The 19,259-nt window shown below is 46.4% G+C and overlaps 1 protein-coding gene and 1 pseudogene across 2 annotated transcripts in view; both read right to left on the bottom strand.

The window, feature by feature from the left end:
• Positions 1–19,259, bottom strand: part of LOC309799286 (centrosomal protein of 78 kDa-like) — a 659,089-nt pseudogene that overhangs the window by 308,344 nt on the left and 331,486 nt on the right. The gene's annotated exons all lie outside the window — the stretch shown is intronic.
• On the bottom strand, positions 4,496–11,967 carry LOC309801018 (interferon regulatory factor 6-like; the record flags this gene model as incomplete). The annotated part of the gene is made up of 5 exons (XM_082615410.1): positions 11,836–11,967; positions 8,061–8,266; positions 6,921–7,049; positions 5,502–5,561; positions 4,496–4,662 (listed from the first exon to the last, which is right to left on the bottom strand). Exons 1-5 carry the CDS (start codon positions 11,889–11,891, stop codon positions 4,496–4,498), a joined length of 618 nt encoding a protein of 205 aa, XP_082471536.1. The 5' UTR covers positions 11,892–11,967.

The following is a 19,259-nucleotide window of genomic DNA, read 5'->3' as shown; positions in this document are numbered from 1 at the left end:
AAAAAAAAAAAAAAAAAAAAAATGTACTACCCTCAAAAGAATGATGTTGGACCCTTATCACATAAATAAAAATGAACTCAAAACGGATCAAAGACCTAAATGTAACAGCTAAAACTATAAAACTCTTAGAAGAAAACTTAGGGCAAAATCTTCAGGACATTGGATTTGGCAATGATTTCTTGAATGTGACACCAAAAGCACAGTTTGGGATGATGAAAAAGTTCCAGAAATGGATAATGGTGGATGGTTGCATAACAATGTGAATTACTTAAGTAGTGCCACTAAACTGTACAGTTAAAAATGGTTAAAATTCTAAACTTTATGTCGTATATTTTACCACAATAAAAATTATTATATTTCATGCATACAAAAGAATATAGAAAAAAGCAAACATTAAAACAACTTTATCTCTTACAGCAGGATTTTCTAACCATAGTACAGTAAAATTAGAAATAAATAGCAGGGCTTCCCTGGTGGCGCAGTGGTTGAGAGCCCGCCTGCCGATGCAGGGGACACGGGTTCGTGCCCCGGTCTGGGAAGATCTCACATGCCGCGGAGTGGCTGGGCCCGTGAGCCATGGCCGCTGAGCCTGAGCGTCCAGAGCCTGTGCTCCGCAACAGGAGAGGCCACAACAGTGAGAGGCCCGCGTACCGCAAAAAAAAGAAAGAAAGAAAGAAAGAAAGAAACAGCAAAAGTTGGAAGAAATAAACATTTCAACCTCTTGGGAAAAAAATCCTCCTGGTTTGCTCTTGAAATATAGAGGAAACCAAATCTGTAACTAAGAATGACTTGAAAACAATGCTAATGAGAATATTAAGAACAAAATCTATGAGATATGGCCAAGGCATAGTCTTAAATATTTTTGTATTCGTAGTCTTAAATATTTTCATTACTTAAATAAGGGGGTTTAAAAACAAATTAGCCATTTATTTATTTTCAAATAAATTTCTAAAAAAAGAAAGGAGGTAAGAATAAAAGGGAGATAAAAGGGGAAAGCAATAGAATAAATTGGAATTTAGAGTAGAATTCATTTATTTATTCATAAATAAATTCAGGAACTGGTCCTCGTGTGTGTTTGTGGAGAGAGGTATAAATACCAATAGAAAACAAAAGCAGTAAAATGAACTACTAGCAAGCCAAATCAATGTAAAAAAGCAAAAGCGTATCTGTAAAAATGTATAAATGATACATGGAAAGTAAATATAATTCAATGGAAACTAAAGTAAATTTAGAGTTATTTGTGTAACTATGCTAGTGTTTTGAAAATCTGGATAAGATGGATTTAAGAAACTCTGCTTTACCAAATTAGACTCAAGTAGAGATAGACAGTCTAATCATCTGCCTGCCTCTACCTGAGGGTCCCCTTCCTCCAGTGTGGGTTAGTAAAGAGAAGGATTTAGATCAGGCCCCTGTTGAGTTGACCACCTGGCATTTACTGGCTGGCATTCTGTGCTTCTCCTCACTATTTCCAGGTCCCTTTGTTGATGGTCATATCCTGAACTTTGGGATATGGTCGCCTTGATAGATGCTGAGCCCTCTATGAGCTCCCATGAAGGGGTGAATATAGGATAAGAAACACTATGCTTTAGAACCCTGTTGCTTTACCCTTCACAACATCACACAGGGAGGTATATAGGATTATCAGATTTTATGGTAGGGTTGGGGTAATGAGCGGGAATCTCAATTATGAAAGAAAAAATTTTAAACTGTACGCTAGTATGACTTTTCCTATACTCCAAGAAACAGCACTATGAAGTTAACCCCTAGTTAACCCATGGAGGGCCCCCTATGGGTGCTACTAGTTCTAATCTTGTTCCCCCTTTCCACTCTACTGGATGACTCCTTATTCATTTTTTGGGAAATGGCAACCTTGCTCAAAAGAAGTTGTCCCTCCAGTATTTTCTCAGCAATGCCTTCCTGAAGTCTAAGTTACTCACTTTAGAATAAGTTCACAGACATTCAACAGAATAGTACCTGGTGGCCTTGGCAACCCACATTTTGCCGAAGGTACCAGGGGTGTTTGGTGAGGGGAGCTTGGAACTCTAAGTCCTGCAGAGCAGCTCAGGGTGGGCATACTTAAGTCTGTTCCCATTCAAGTTTTCCCCAGTGCAGACTTACAGACTTTCCTCTTTAGTCTTCCAAGTGTCTAGCTGCTAACTGTTTAATCAGATGTCCATACAAACATCCCTAGGACAAATATTCATTCTCAGAGATAATACCAATTATTTCACAGATGGCTTCACATTCCCAAACTGTAATGTCCTCCAGAGCCTTTTCAATACATCTTACATCTACATTTCTACCCTAACCTTTCAGATCTGTTTTATACTCAGCACAATCTATTATCCATAACAGAGAATATTTTAGTTGATGCAGTAAAATGAACCCAGACTGATCTCACCAGAGCGCTGACATGTTAGATGGCTGTCAGCCTGCTCTGCAGAGAGCATTCCTGGGCTCTGAAGACCAATAATGAAAGCAGCTTGGTGGAGAAATGGGTCAGAAGGCCTTCAGATTTTCTTTCATTTTCTTTTTTTTCAGTTCTATAAAGGGGTAATCTGATACCCTTAAAAGAATTTTTAAAATAGAAAAAGAAAGACCTCATCTTACCACCCAAATACAAATTAGTTTCATATTTTTTACATTCCCTTCTAGTTTTTGCCTGTATGCACACATCTTTTTCTTTTTAAATATAGATTTTGTGTTGTGAATCTACAGTTAAGTGTTTTCTTTCCACTTGATACTGCATTATAAAGTTTTCATGTTTTTACCTTTTTTCACATTTTTACTTTTTAGTGTTGTCACAATCTTTCATAATGTGAGTGTGCTACGATCTGTTTAATAATTTCCTTATTATTGAATGACAGCCATGCCTCCCTAGCATTGCTCAGGATAATGATTAACCACTGGTTAATACCATTTAACATACATAAAAATAACTATGAGTTATAATATTATAATTTTCTGTGATTACAATGATAAATTCAGAGCTGGGATAACTTTCAACTTTGTAACAAGATTACTTTATGTATCATATCTGATACGGCCTGTTGCTCACTCTGAGGGGTTTTGCCCTGAGTGGCAGCCCAGGGCAATAGAGCAGCAAGGGTGCTCCAAAGTAGGCCTGCCTGTGTTGGAAGCCTGGCTTCACCTTTACTGCCTGTTTCAGTTTAGTAAATTATTTAACCTCTTTACATCTCAGTTTCTTCCTCTGTAAAATGACTATAATGATAATCCCTACCCTATGGGATTATTTAAAGATTATATGACCTAACACTTATATAGTACTCAGTACATGTTAGCTGTAACTATTATTTTAGCCCTTGTGACCTGTCAGTGGTGGAGGTAATGGATCCTCAGTTGGATCTGCAGTTGTATGAATATGAAGGAGTGCTTTCAGTGAGTTTTTGTCTGGTATAATTTCACAAGTATATCTATAGGATAAAAATGTTTAAAGTTATCACTTCAAAAGACCAATAAACATGTGGAACCTCTCCATCCACAAGATGATGCCAAAAGTTAAAATATGTAATCTTTTGACAATCTAAATATCTTTATTATTATTATTATTGTGTGTTTAATAAAATATGTAACTTTAAAAAAAAATTTTTCTTATTTTTTATTTTGCGGTACGTGAGCCTCTCACTGTTGTGGCCTCTCCCACTGCGGAGCACAGGCTCCGGACTCGCAGGCCCAGTGGCCACGGCTCACGGGCCCAGCCGCTCCACGGCACGTGGGATCCTCCCGGACCGGGGCACGAACCCGCGTCCTCTGCGTCGGCAGGCGGACCCCCAACCACTGTGCCACCAGGGAAGCCCTGTGTATCATTTTTGGCTCACTGTTTAAAGACACCAGAGGAACAATAAGAAATACCAAGGCATATTTCTGAAAATTACACAGATGAGCACACACCGTTGATATGTTCTAATAATATATCACAGAAGGACACAGTTCACAACAAAGTAAATTTTCACTCAGCAAGTGTCCATTGAACCCTATAGGTCTTATCAAAGCTATCAGCCTCTTGGACAAAATGCTAGTACTCCCCCCCCCCCCCGCACCTCCCCTACCAAGTGTAGTGTGAAAGGGAGGTGCAATGACAATGATTCTTCACTGAGATCAATTTGTACCTAATTCAGAAAGAGATTTTCTCTGGGTCCTAAAGTCCCTCAAAACCCAAGAGCCTCCTTGACCAAATCCACAGTCATTAACTTCCCCATCCCACAAATCCCCTGGGCAAACTGATAAACCCAGGCCTTCCACCCACCTAACAGGTGAGTAACCTAGAGCTGCACAGCACCAATCAGAGCATCCCCATGGGCAAGTAGGTATGGGCTAATGCTTCTTTAGTTCCTGGTGACTCATCAGCCGGCCAGGAACCAGACACAGAGGCTGCCTGGGGGACTATTCTATACATGGCAAAGAAATGGAGGCAGAAGGTGGGGCAGGAAATGGACTGTAATAGGAGCTGAAGATCCAGCTAGAAAATCAAGGCTCACTTACTTGGGAGAGAGCTGATCCACAGCTCTGGAGAGCTATAGAAAGGCTGTATAGGTGCCTGGGGTACTTCCATCTCCAGAGGTTCCGTTTTGGGCCACACTGCTTCGGGGCTGCAGTTGCCCACACTGCAGTTGCCCACACTGGCTGGTGCTATGGGAGAACCTAGAACAGAAGGATGTGGGTGAGCAGGCAGGAGCACCACACATGCATATCACCTGGCTCCGAAGCTCTCAAACCTAAAAGGTCCAACACTGGACCACAACTCAGTGTGGCAGCCCATCAGTAATTCCCCCAACAAACACCAAAAGAAATAAGGCTCTGCTGCTTCTGCTTCCTAATCTTATTAGTTCTCTCATAAACTCATAATTCTGAAAACATGCATTTGCTGATGATTAACAGACAAGTGGGCACTCCCTGGGGTTAAATTAGAACAGGCATGAATGAGAGATTCCCTGTTATAAAATTGGAACCCAGCAATTAAACAGAAACTGGTTGTCTTCCGTAAAATGAACTCAACTAAATTGGTTGATTAGCTTCGAGTAAGTGTTAATGTATAGAAATTCCTTTAAAAACAAACACATACTTTTTTACATGCATGAAACATCTGGAAGGATACTCAGGAACCTGGAAAGATCTGTCTCTCTTCCAGGGAAGGAACTGTTCAGACAGGTTAGAAGGAAAACCTTTCAGCTGATTTCCTTTTTGTACCATTATGAATTTTAAACCATGTAAGAGTATTATTTATTCAAAAGTATCCAGTTAAAGCTTTTAAAAGAGAGAATGAAAAACACATCCTATATCCCTGCTATTGTCAAAGTTGGCTCACTCCAAAGTTTATAGATTTTTCCTCCTAGCCTCACCTTTTAAGCATCTATCCTTCAACAATTCTTCTTCCTCTGCCCAACAGCTCTGAAATCACAGAGGTTAAGGTTTCTTTGACCCTTTGTGTACAAGTCTGGTTATATCTATGTACCCATTTTACTTTTTTATTTTTAATATACGTTCACATGTTTCCATAAAGGATCCAAGGTGGCCCATAACGTAAGGACACACAATATTAGCTTTAAAAAAACATGAAAAAAAAAAAAAAAAGGGAAATCATGATCCTGGAAATGGGTTGCATCCTTTTAAGGGGTGAGAATAACAGAATGAGTGAGCCAAAGATTTGGAAAAGGATCTCACATTTCCAAATGTCCAAATCTTAAAATTGCACCAAGTGGGAATGTAGCTGTGGCAATATTAACTTGAGAGAGCTCTATGATCGTTGTCTTTACTCATCACTTGGTTGCAAGGTTATAAATGACAGGGTAAGTCAAGGAGGGCAAGTAGACAGATAAGAGTCATTTCCTGATTCTCAAAAGAAGGGGCATCACCTAGGGAAGGGGACTCCAAAATCCTACAGGAATCATCTTGATATACTAAATTTTCTAGGTGGCAAAAGTATCTCATTTGACCCTAGCAGCCAGATGGAACTTAGAAAAGTAGTGAAAAGCTACTCAACTGAATGCAAGTCATATGACTAGGAGCATGTCAGTGGAAAGTTCAAGTGAAGATGCTGTGGAAGAGCAATTCACCTTGTGTCTGAGCGTCCTCAGAATGTGCAATGGGAGACGCAGTACCTGCTCTGTCTCACAGTGACCCTCCAACCTCTAAACTCATCTTTCCTGGGAAGCTGAATTCAAAAAGTCAATTTAAAAAAAAGATAGGGCTTCCCTGATGGCGCAGTGGTTGAGAGTCCGCCTGCCGATGCAGGGGACACGGGTTCGTGCCCCGGTCCGGGAAGATCCCACATGCCGCGGAGCGGCTGGGCCCGTAAGCCATGGCCGCTGAGCCTGCGCATCCAGAGCCTGTGCTCCACAATGGGAGAGGCCACAACAGTGAGAGGCCCGCATACCACAAAAAATAAATTAATTAATTAATTTAAAAAAGATAAAAGTCTCTAGTAGAGAAATTTTATCAGAGCCTAGTATTAAGAGCTGTAGAGCCACAAGTTTCCCATGATACAGCCTTAGCAGAGGCTGTTAAGGCAGTGACAGAAAATTTGTACCGAGGGAAATAGCAGAAGAGTTTGCCTACAATTCACGAAAATGATCCCTGCACTTGGCCTGAAGGAAATCAGCAACATTTATAACAGCTTGTGTATTTGTATGCGGGATTGAGAAGGAATTTAATTTGTTAATTTCTCTGAATTATCACATAAGATTCAGAAGATGCTCTCTCTGCCTAGAAGCCACCCCACTGGGATAACTATGCCTATGGGGTTCCTTTGCCTATGACTCCTACTTGCTAACAGACTGGCAGCCTGGCCCCAGGGCCTGGTCGCTGCTCCCAGTGCAATGGTGGATATGGTGTGAACGGTTGCAAAATCAAAGCCCCTTACATCCTCTCCATGCCTCTGTCCCACCCCCCACCCCACTCACCATTGATGTTCAGGAAGGGGAAGGTGTCCTGGATGGGAACGTGGTGCTGTGACTGGTCCAGCTCATCTTCCTCATCTTCATCATCCACATCATTATCTTTCTCATCCCAAGGAGCAGATCCAGTGGATCCTACCCGAGAAACACACACACACAAAGGTCAAAAGTGAGGCGCTCACGTTGCACTGTCATCCCTGCAGCTGACCCACTGTTCAAGCTAGGCACCGCCAGCACAGAGGTTCCTTGGGTTCAGTGTGCACCCTCAATGCCAAAGAGTGGGAACCAAGGGTGTTCACCCCACTCCCAGCTCCTCCTACGGAGCCCCAGTGCAAGCTCTCATCCCCTCCCCTATCCAGGAGCTGCAGACCCTACTCCCTTCTCCTAGAAACCTTTTAATTCCTACTCTAAACCCCTTTCTACACATTAGCATCCCTTCTAAGGACCCAAGGAGCACAGCTTCTCTCCTTTATAAGCTTACTGTGAAGACAGACCCTTCCCTCATGGCAGACCCTCACTAGATTCACTGGAGGTCAAGTCTAAATTATCTGGCTCTTAGTCGGAACTTGCTAAACATTGAGTAAATATAGGGATCAGGTGGTATTCTCCTAGGAAAAATACCATACAAATTAAATGATCACTTACCCATCATTTATAAAGAGAACTTAATAGCCTTCATAATGTCATGTCAATTGATTCTTAGAACAGCCTTTGAAATACACAGGAAAGATGAGAACCCAGATTTTATAGTGGAAGAAGCTGAGGCTCAAAAGGTTGAATGACTTGATTCAATGTCCCACAAGTAGTGAGATGGAAAGACCGAGGTTTATAACTCAGACCTTCTAAGTTTTAATCCCTCCTTCTTCTAAACTACCTGGCCTCTCTTCTCAGTGTTGAGTCCCAAGAGAAGTTATTTTTTATAGATCTCAATACCCCCTCTTCTTTCTGTTCCACTGCGTGGGCAGGAAGACTGTGCTGAGTTTATATCTTTTGTTCTCTGGGTTCTTTCTAGGGACAGGATTTCTTGCTTTATTTACCAGTCTTCAACTTTGTAAGCGAGGCGACTTCCAAGTCGACTATCGCTTTAAGGGTCCAGCCCGGAACCTGGCACACTGTCCACCTTCTCCCCAGCAGCTGGGGCCTCACCTGGGTTAATGATAGAGCCCTGGGGCTGGGGGATGTCACACACTTGATATATCTTCACTGGGTTCATGGGCACCTCCTTGGTGCCGTCGTACATCAGGTTGAATTCCCTGCTCTTGTTGAGCGCACAGCGGAGCTGGGCCTTCCATTTAGCTGGGTCGGGGTCGTCCACCCCTTCCTGGTACTTCCCCTGTCTCCACAGCCCAGGCCTGAGGGATAGGAAACTGCAGTGAGTGCCTGCTTGTTGCCCAGAAACACTGGAAAGTGTGCCCGCCCTCCCTCATACAGACACAGATACACACAGCCTTGCCTGACCGCCCCATCACCCCAACTCCAATTGACAGAGACTGCAGCAGAAAACACCACGCTGGGGACCAGGCAAGGCAGGGCCTGAGAGAAATTAAGCCAAATGCAAATACAATATTTTAAAAAGAGGAGCCTCATCTCAAGTGCTTGTGCCAGCATCATCTGTCAAGACTACAATGGCCTTAATGAAGGGTTGAAAATAAAAATCTGGAACAAGTATACACCAAAATACTAATGGTAACTTTTGGATAGCAAGATTTCAGGTAATTCTGTTTTGTTTTGTTTGCCTTATTTGTTTTTCACATGAATTGCTTATATAATAAGAAGAGAAAGGGAGGTGGCGTATGATATGAAGAATTTAGGCTTGCTGCTCCCTCTCCCTTCAGTCTTTAATCTGATGCACAAATAACTGTTGAAACCAAGTACCTTTAGGAGTAGCAGCCCATAGGAGGGCAGGAAGCACGCTCTGGGGGTTCAGCTTGCCTCAGTGCGAGGCTGAGGGCCTCAAGTCCTAATAAACTCACACCACCTGTCTTTCCCTGCTTCCTCAAACTCCCACATTGGGAACATTTTGCTGGGAACACCAGTGGCTGGTGGCCTGGGCCAAGACCAGTGTGGCCCCGCCTCTCTGGTTTTCAATTTCCAGGTCTAACGGGCATTTGTGTGTCTGTTCACGGGATATCAGCCCTCCCCCACTGTTAACGTATCTCAGATGTCTACACTTTCTTCAGGGCTGTGACGTATGTGCTGGTGCAGAAAAGGGGGATGTCTTTTGCAGAGGACTCAAGGTCAGGAAGCACACGGCAGCTTGTTCAAGTGGACAGGGCACATCGCTTGTCCAGTCCCAACTCCCCGCCTCTGCTCCTGAACTAGACTACTTCCTCAAGCCGAAATGGAACTTTTCCGGCCCCATCCTTTGAGCTCTCTGGTCTCCCTCAGTCAATCCCTGCGGAGCCTCACAATCATGAGGAAGCTTCTCTCAACAGCCGAGCTAAAATCCTTCTCCTCCAATGCACTCATTTCTTCTTACCACCTTCTCAGACCTGGGGGCTCCTCCACTTGATGTGCAGTATGGAATGAAGCAGTTTGACAAAGCTGCTGCCCTTGGGCACTCAGCAGGCTCCATTCCATCCAACCCCCTGCAGGGGATTTCAACCTCATCAGTCCCTAGTGTCGGAGAGGCACGTCTCCAGTTGCCCCTGGCAGTACCTGGCTGCTGCCTCCTCACGTTTTCCCCTCTCTTTGCTTGATCCTCCGTGCCCACTCCCGCTCTGGCCCCATCCAGCTGGCTTGGGCTGTGCTGACTTTGGCACAGGTCTGCAAAATTTCTGTGGCTCCCTGAATCCCTGCCCCTCCACAGAGAGCAGCCAGACTAACATCCTGCTCACAACACAGCCGTTCCCCAGGGCCCACTCAGATGATGCAGAGAACCTGAGGCTGATGCAGCAGAGGGTGGTACCCACCACATGACAATCGTTGTGCTTTATAAACATCCCTTATTCAAACCCATTCTGAGTCTTGCCTCTGAGATTCTGGTCACTGGGCAGGTCCCTATTTCTCTTCCTAAAATGGACACAGTCTCTGCATTTTCATGGCAATTTACGAGTCCCTTCCCACACACTGATTTCACTCAATTCTCACAACAATCCTGTGAGGCAGGCAAGACTGGTTTTAGCCCCATTTTACTGAAGGGGAAGCTAAAGCCCAAAGAGATTATGTGACTTGTTCAAGACCACACATGCAAGGGATGGTAGTAGGATCTGAAGCCAGGTCTTCCAGCTCCTGGTCAGAAGGGGCCCTCTGATAATGGGGGAGCTGATAGGCCTGGGTTCAAACCCTAACCCCACCGCTTATTGGCTATGTGACTTGGGCAAGTTACTTAGCCCCTCTGAGACTCAGCTTCTGCATCTGTAACATGAGGGTGCCGCCCCCCTTACAGTGTTCTCGAGAAGCAAATGAGATAATGGACCTAGGGTATGCAGCAGGCACCCACTTAATGCTAGTCAGAACTGCCCACACCCCATATCCTGCCAAAGGCCTGTCAGAGCTTGGGATCTGTGAAAGCACCCTCACTCTTCTCCTGACACCCAGGCCCTCCCTTAGCATTCTGCAAACAGATACACAGATATAAGTAGGACAAAGCAGCTTCCCACAGCCAATTTTTCCTCAAGCCCTAAGCATACAGAACATTCTCACGAATGGAGCTTTCAGGAACCAGTCTCCTCCCACATGGCCAGCCACCACCAGGCACTTCAACAGCAAGTCCAGTTTCAGACCAAGGCCACAGCGAGAGGCCAGCTGGGCCAGGGCAGGCCCATCCCCCTCTGATGCCAGCTCCAGTCGTTGGTGCTGATTTACAGATGTTTTCCTTACCACTTTCATATCATTATTTAATGTTTACATTAAAAGCATTCATTTACTTTCTAATATTCACAGGCCAATTTTTCTTCTACCTCTCATCTCTACACCCAATATAACTGAGTTGGGTGGGAAACAACTCTAAGTTGGCTCTCTCTCCTTTGAGGTATGAGCCCACCTTTCCTGGCCCAGTCTCAGCAAGAACCTGGAGCATCAATCTTGAGAGGCTCAGGGCAGGGACTGGATTTCACTTCTGACTTCCAACTTATAGTCAGGGAAGAAATGGGCAAACTCATTTCTCCGAGTCTTGGGAGTACAGGAACTAAAGCTACTCATGAGATGGAAGACTGACCAGCACAGAGAAGTTGGTCTGGAGCAGAGGCATGGGCTCCGGAGTTACAAACCACATAATACCCCTTCCCACAACGAGCTTCCCACCTACTTCTGTCTTAGACTTTGGTTTCACTGACATTTTATGAAATGCCACGTGATTCAATCTTAGTTTCAGTGAAGCAAAATAACTCTCACATCAGAGCTACTCTTCAGTTAGGAAAACATATCTGTAGAATAAAAACCTGTAATTAAATCGCCTTTCATTTTTAAGCGGAGGTTATGGATGGGGCAAAATGTTTTAACATCAAAAGAAACACTTGCAAAGGGCCCTCGACACCCATTCTACAGGCTGTTAGGAGCCTGCTAACACTCAGGAGTTCTGCCCTGATCTGGACAGCCATTCCCGGGCCAGAGCAAGAGCCCTGAGCGAATGAAGGGTTGACTGCTGGCTGACCCTTGGGAGTTCTAGAACAACATACACAGCATACACGCACTTACAGGAGTTTAGCCAATCACACCTGGGATCCCTTGGGATGTGAGTTGAGTAGCTTTGACCAATGGGAAAGAATAAATGGCCTCAACCGTAACAGACATGCCCCAACAAGAGAAATTACTATGCCTGCTAAGTTTGCCCCCACCCCCCATCATAAACATTCTTTTTGTTGCATCAGCATTTTGGATCTAGTACCTTCTTCAAGCCAAAATTGAAAACAGAAGAACAAAAAACCAGAAAGGTCTGAGAGAACTGGAAAACACTTCAAGTCAGATGGTAAAAGAATACCTTGACCTTGAAAATGGTATTTTCCTCCTCTTGTTGGGGGCTATGCCGGGTGGCATGTTTCTAGGGAATCTGGAAGCGTTTGGAGTCCCTATGTAGCCAGATGAGCCCAGGGTACAGGCCACTATCCACTTGGGCCACCAACCAGGGCTTCAGCCGAACTCTGCGGGGGTGGAGAGCCATGATCTGGGTTGGGGGGAGGGGGAAGAAATGGGGAGAGGAGAATTAGGCCAGCCCCTGGGAAAAGTTCCCAGCCACTGTTCCCATATGATAGAGCTACAGTTCCATTAGATTACAGCAAAGAAACTAAATATGGGAATAAACTGTGCCAGGTGGGGAAGAAAAGAAAACAGGTTAAAAGGTTCTTTTGATTCTTATTCCAAAGCCATTTAGTTTTCATGCTCTAGCCAAATCAGACTTATCACGTAAGTAGATCACATTTCTTCTATTTAAATCCTGAGGCAGAAAAATAAAGAGATGATGTCATCCCTGCTGGAAAACAGTCCTTCCGCAAGTACCAAGGGAAGAGAAGAGAAACTGCTCTTTTCAATCTCATCTCGGGAGAAGGAAGAAAAAAGTTACGGAAATAGCAGGTATATAGGCAAGAACTTGAAGCATGCTCTCTTTTTAGACAACTAAGGTGAATGGGAATATTTTAGGAAGAAATGACACCATCGTGATGAGAGAGAAGTAGGGGAGGGATGGTCCCTGGTTCCAAAGTCCTCACATAGATGAGCAGGCAGTGTATCCACAGGGATCTGAGAGCTGGGCCTCAAGTCAGTTTTCCTTTCTCTGGGCCACCCAAAGTTTCTGCACCAAAAAAAAAAATGCGGGGTGTGGGGGGTCTGAGCTGGTCATCCCCACGACAATCCAGTGTCTAGGAGAAGGCTTGGGAGCACTGGAGACAAAGTGTAAGAACCCTGCCCTGTATCTGAGTCTGGTAAAGCTAAGATGCCCTAGAATGATCAAATACCACAGTTCTTAACCCTATAGAGTACTAAAACCAGTCATAAGACAAGCTCTGTACTGCTGGGACAGCCTCCTCACCTGGGTCTGTTTACCTGCCCACAGAGGCTGAATTGAACTGATTGGTTGCTGGAGCCAGCCTGGGTAAAGTCTGCAAGTGATTCTCTTAAAGGGCATAACGTAGCATATAACATTGGTGGCAGCGGCCAGCGCTCACAGCGGGGAAACAAAGGCCTGCCCAGATTGGGTGCCTAAAGGAAAAAGCAGTTACCGGAGAAGTGTTTGCCTGGGGCGTTGTGTTTAGATTTTTTGGCGTTCTCATTTCTCTTTGTTTTTACTTCGGGTGAGAAAGACAGGCCTGCAAAAGAACGTTCATTCAACAAATATTTGTCCGTCAGCTACTGTGTGACAAGGGCGACATTAGTTACTAAACACAATGTTCTCATCAGACTCCCTGAAGAAATCCACATTGGAATTGCTCAAACATCCACTGACCTGAGAAAAGGAAGATAAATAAGTCACCTTCCCACCCAGAAAGATTCCCACCTGGATCGCGGTTCAGAACCCAAACCAGCTGAGTCAGCCGAAGGCTCCCCCGAAGGCTCCCCCTCGGAGGAACTTAGCTTAAGGGGTGGGTCCTAAGGCCACTTCTCTCCCCAGCCAGGCTCCCAACAAATGGGAAAACTCAAACCCAGCTCGGTCACTGGCACTTTAAGAGCAAGGCAGGACCTGCTCTCACCTGAGCCTTCTGACCCAATTACCAAGTCCTGCAACTGAAACCTTCCCCCCTGGGAGCAGCTCACAGTGGGTAGGTGAGGTAGCACTCGGTACTCAAGTGCCCCCCACCCCCATGTTCTTGGCCTTGGTGTAGGTTGCTCTGTAGGACTGCAAAGTCAAGCTATCAAACCATGGAGAACATTTACCTTATAAGGAGGAGGGAATGCATATTCTCCCCAGGGCAAGTTCTAGCCTTCTCTTCCTCAGTCCTGGCCTGCAGGAAGGGGGATGGGGTAAGGGAAGAACAAAGAGAACAGGGAAACGGGGAGCAAACTGGTCCACCTAGTGAGGGGCTTTCGAGAATTTCTGTTGCAATATTGGTCAGTCTTGTGTCGAGGCCTGGCAGACACGTGAAATCCACCTCTTGACGGATCATGGGCTTTGAAGAAAAGGGCTTATCCTAGTTGATCCACAGCACATCAAAAAAAATTAAGGCAACCAGGCCAACGCAAGGAACTGCACAGAGTGATGGGGAGGGAGAGGCAGCCACCCTTAGAGGTCGATGACTAAGATCTAGAGCCCTGTGTTCTCAGCATTCTCCCAAGATGGCAGTACACAGGAGCAACGCTGCCCCAGCCTCCTCCTCCTCTATGCCCCACCTCCATCACAGCTAACCCTCTCCACCTTCTGAAAGTCCACCGAGATCTCCTCCACCTGCCACCCAGCACCTAAGACTATAAGAACAGGCAGAGAGGCAAACTTTGGAAGCAACCAAGATCACAGAGAAAAATATCTAATTAGACATTCATAGGTTGCAATAGCAAGTAGCCATTAACATCGAGGCATCTGAAGAATTTTTACTGGATCTGGGAAAATGTTTAAATATGTACTTAAGGGGGAAAAAGGCATCATACAATATTGACTGTATAGTAGTATCTCCATCTTGTAACAGGATGCGCACTTGTGTACATAAGCACAGAGAATTTTTGAAAGGGAAACAAATAATACATCGATGCGACAAGAAGTTCTTAGTGGTTACCTGGTGATAGGACTGTGGGTGAATTTTATACGTGCCTAAGTACTTCTATATACGATTCACATTTTCCTACAATGCCGTGTGTCGATTCACAACTTAAAAACAAAATACTACAAGTAGTATTTTTTTTAACCACAGGAAGCTAAGACATTTCTTGGTCACTGGGAGATATAAAAGATGATGGCCTTCAGCTAATGAAACCATGGTAACAACAATCCTCTACCTACATAGGCTTAACAGTTTTTTCATGCGCTTTTGTTTAACGTGTCTGATTTCATCCTCATAATGAAATGGTCATCCCCATTGTTATCATCCCCATTTTACAGCTGGGTTAACTGAGGCACAGCAAAGTGTTTTATCTGGGACCCAACACTGCTCAGTCAGAGTGTGCTGTACCATATCCTGCCACTGCACCCAGCCTTCTAAGTCCCTCCCTTCTTCTATACACCAAGAAAGTAAATGAAAGACATCAACAAAGATCCAAGCAGCATGGAGGGCCAACGAAGTGGTTAGGGAGGAGACTGCATGACACCCACCCTTAAACACACCTAAACCAGAGTTCTCTTTCAGAACACTCTCACCACCCAAATCCCAATGCCCACAGAACAAGCTTAGCCTACTTTAACTCAGCTCTGGCATCTCTAGCTGCCATCACAGCAAAATTCAAGGCCTGTGTCTCCAACAGGTATTCAACTAGCCAAAGAACAAAGATTTAACCCATCCACTCCCCTCATACTGGGCACTGAGCAGGGACACTATCAACCTCCCCAAGGCATAAACCATCCGATCTCACACCCCCATTCCAGGGAACAGGTCCCCTACAAACACCTGTACTGCCGCCTCTGCAGCCCCTGCCCAGACTAGTTTCCAGGAACACGGCCACCCCAAAGCCAAGATTCAGTCGTCAGTGGTTTTGCTCAGAGTAAAACACACACCCTCATTTCTTGCAGACAGGCCTCCGGAGTGGTCCTGCTTTTTCCCTTCCTCCTGGAGAGACCTGAAATGCCATCTTCCACGTTCCCCAGTCTTTCCTCCGTTTAGTTTAGCCCTGTTCAGGGGTAAATTCTGGGCCTCGAGCCATAATGCCCACACCCTGCCTCCCTGCTTGATTGAAGTTGGCGGCTGGAGAGGGAGCTACAGGGCAGAGGTGCTGCTCTCACCCAGGAGACAAACATCGAAAACTACTCTCCTGGGTCGGCATCAGCTTTCACCAACCCCTACTCAAACGCCTTCTTCCTCTCCCTTCCCTGGCTTCCACTTCTGACATCCACCAAGAGAGCAGGGCTGGGGTAGGGATGACCCCTTTACCACACAGCAGGCTCCCTGTAAACAGTGGCACCCTGGGCCTGCTTTCCAGTCAGGCCTGGAAGACTTTCCCCACTTCTCTATACCAGCCCTCCAGCCCTTTCAGGCGAAGAGGGCCTCACCCCCAGAGCAACCACGCCCGGCGCCGCCCTCGCCAGCACGTAGCTTCGCTACTTGGAAATTCACGGGTGTCTCTCAGGCCCAGGGCAGGGGCCTGACTGTGCTAAACAAATCCCAGGAGAGGAAACAAACTGGCTAAACTTACTGGCCGGCCCGACGCGCAATTTCCCAAAACACCCAAGATCAAGCGCCGGCCGGCCTGGGAAATCCCCTCTTCGGGATCCAGGGGCCTGCGGAGCGGTGCGCTGGGAGGACCAGCGTGGTGGAGGAGCCTTAGCGCTCCCCGACGGCTGGTGGGTAGGGGCCCGAGAGCGTCACACTCCAGTTGGGCGGGAGGGAAAGGGAGTCGACAGAAGTAGGGGGTCGGTAAGGGCCCAGCGCCCCCCCGGGCTAGGACCGCCCGAAAGCTACCTGAAGCAGAGCGATGGGCACCCAGCCCTACAGGCTATCCCCAAACAAACAGATGTCCTTAAGCAAGCTTTCCTCACCCCCACAAACTCTGGAGGGGACGCTTCTTCACCGGCGGGCGTGTCCTCCCTCCCTCAAGCGAGGCTCCAGACGTTGGCGTCCCCACCTTTCTTCAATCCGGCTGCCAGAAGCGAACGTCCCTCCGAACCAAGTCCCCAGTTAGGATCACCCGTCGCCACTGCTCTCCTCGGCCGCTTGGGCAAGCAACACCTGGCTCTGCGCAGGTAGGGACTGCAGGCTCCGCTCCCGGTCCCACACCATCCCTCACCTTCCCCGCCCAGGTGAGCCAAGCTCACGTCAGCGCCTCGCCTCGGGACGCCGCGGACCCATCTGCCGTCCGGCCACGCCTCCCAGGTGTGGCCACGCCCCCCCGCGTTCAGGATTGGCGGGTTGCGAGAAATATGATACTCCGTGTTCCTGGGCAGCCCAGCACCCCACCAGCCCCTTCCCCACCGCCCTCCCCCGCTTCTAATCCGGGCTGAGAAAATTCCGGGACTGGGGTCTAGACCTGACCCCCTGGGGCTAGTGGTCTTCTGAACTGGAAGCGACTGGGAGGAAAAATAAGTCGAAAAGACTTAGATCTAAGTCGAGAAGGTGCCTCCCTTCCTTCATGCCCCATAATCCCCCTGCGATGTGGAGACAGTTAACTACAAATAAGGATTTAGAGATTCTGTGTTGGCCCTAATACCTGTGGGCCTGTATAAGTGGAGTGGGGTATGGGGAAGGGAGGGACTCGGGACACTTGGTCCCTTCTGAGGGAAGACCCGTGGCTTACAGGGCAGGAATTCTGCCTTCACTCTGCCTTTTACCCCTATGACCCCGAGTGAGTTGCTTAGCTGCTCAGTTTCAGTTTCCTCATCTAGTCAATGAGAATAATAGTCCTGCCTTTTCCAAATACTATCAGGTAATGATTAAAAGCATGGCCTCTGGAGCCAACTACTGAGATTCAAATCCAACTCCACCAGTTACTACAGACTTGGGCAAGTTTTTTAAGCTGTCTGGGCCTCAGTTTCTTATCTGTAGAAGGAGGTAAATAATAGTACCCACCTCAAAGGCGTGTTGTGGGCATTCAAAAAATTACTTCATATAAAGTGCTTGGAACAGTATTTGGCACTTTCCAAGTGCAGTATAAATACCATTTTTATTGGTGTGAGGATAAAAAGTACCATATTGGCATTGCCTCATGGAAGAAACAGACATCTACTGTTACCTGAAATCCAAGGCCCGTATGTCCCTTAACAGGTACTTGATAAAAGTTCTCTCACCTTTCCCACTGCAGAGAACTCCGGTCCACGTAAAGTGCATGCTTACGGTGAGCTGAGTACTAGCACATGAGATGTGGAAGCACTAGGCTGTCACAGGTAAGAAGGGGCATAAGCAGGGTACTTAGGTTTTGGAGTTTAAAGCAATGTGTGGGAGACCATGATGGAGTAGTGTTATGACTGAATTGTGTCCCCCCCAAATTCAGATGTTGAGGTCCTATAACCTGCAGGATCTCAGAATGAGATCGTGCTTGGAGATAAAGTCTTCACGGAGGTAAGCAAGTTGAAATGCAGTCATTAGAGTGCGCCCTAATCAAATACAACTTGTGTCATTCTAAAAAAAAAAGGAAATTTGGACACAGAGACAGATAGGCATTGAGGGAAGATGATGTGAAGAGACGCAGGGAGAAGACAGCCATCTTCAAGCCAAGGAGAGAAGCCTGGGACAGATCCTTTCCTCACTCAAAGTCCTCAGCAGGAACCAACGTTACAGACACCTTGATTTTGGACTTCTAGCCTCCAGAACTGTAAGACAATAAATTTCTGTTGTTTAAGCCAGCCAGTCTGTGCTACTTTTTTGCAGTAGCCCTAGTAAACTAATACAGATGGGTTGGAGAGCTCCAGATTTGGTAATACTGTGGACTTGATTCCTAGTCCCAATTCAGCCTGGGGACATAGCTAGCAAAGGCCTGGGAAGGCAGCAAGGCCCAGATCCTGACTCAGGCAGCCTCTGTCTCAGTCACTGCTTGTGGCCACTCTTCCCTTCACTTAGGGGAAGAGAAGGGCTATCTCGTCAGCACAGCCAGCCTATTACTGCTGATGAACTCACCGGACAAGCCATATCTTCCATCAGGCCCAGGGCTGGGCTCCTGAGACCAAGCAAACAGCCCACTGCAGGTGTGTGTGATGGAGGAAGACCACCAGGAGAGTGTCATTTGAGGGGAGCCAAAAGCCCAATGGCATACGAGTATGAGTGCACACACAGACATTCACTTTTCCAGTAGCTGAAATTACCATAACTAAGGTGATTTCTTAGTGATCTTCTTTGGAAGACACATTTTTTTTTCTTCTGCTCTGTGTGGCTTGTGGGATCTTAGTTCCCTGACCAGGGGTTGAACCCCGGGGCCACAACAGTGAAAGCTCCAAATCCTAACCACTGGACCACCAGGGAATTCCCTGGAAGACACAGAGTTTAGAATCAGAAAATTCGAGCTGGGAGGGCCCTTCAAATCCTCTAGTCTAGGGATGAAACTGGCTTAGAGATGTTTGTTTGACCCACACGTTTTTTGGTTTTTTACTTTTTTAAAAATTTTTTGGCTACATTGGGTCTTCGTTGCTGCGCGTGGGCTTTCTCTAGTTGCGGCAAGCGGGGGCTACTCTTCGTTGCGGTGAATGGGCTTCTCATTGCGGTGGCTTCTCTTGTCACAGAGCACGGGCTCTAGGTGCATGGGCTTCAGTAGTTGCAGCACACGGGCTCAGTAGTTGCAGCATGCGGGCTCAGTTGTTGTGGTGCACGGGCTTAGTTGCTCCACGGCATGTGGGATCTTCCCGGA

This window comes from Mesoplodon mirus (assembly GCF_964341445.2).
Source record: "Mesoplodon mirus genome assembly, chromosome: 3".
Lineage (NCBI taxonomy): Eukaryota > Metazoa > Chordata > Mammalia > Artiodactyla > Ziphiidae > Mesoplodon > Mesoplodon mirus.
This window is presented reverse-complemented; position numbering and strand designations above follow the sequence as displayed.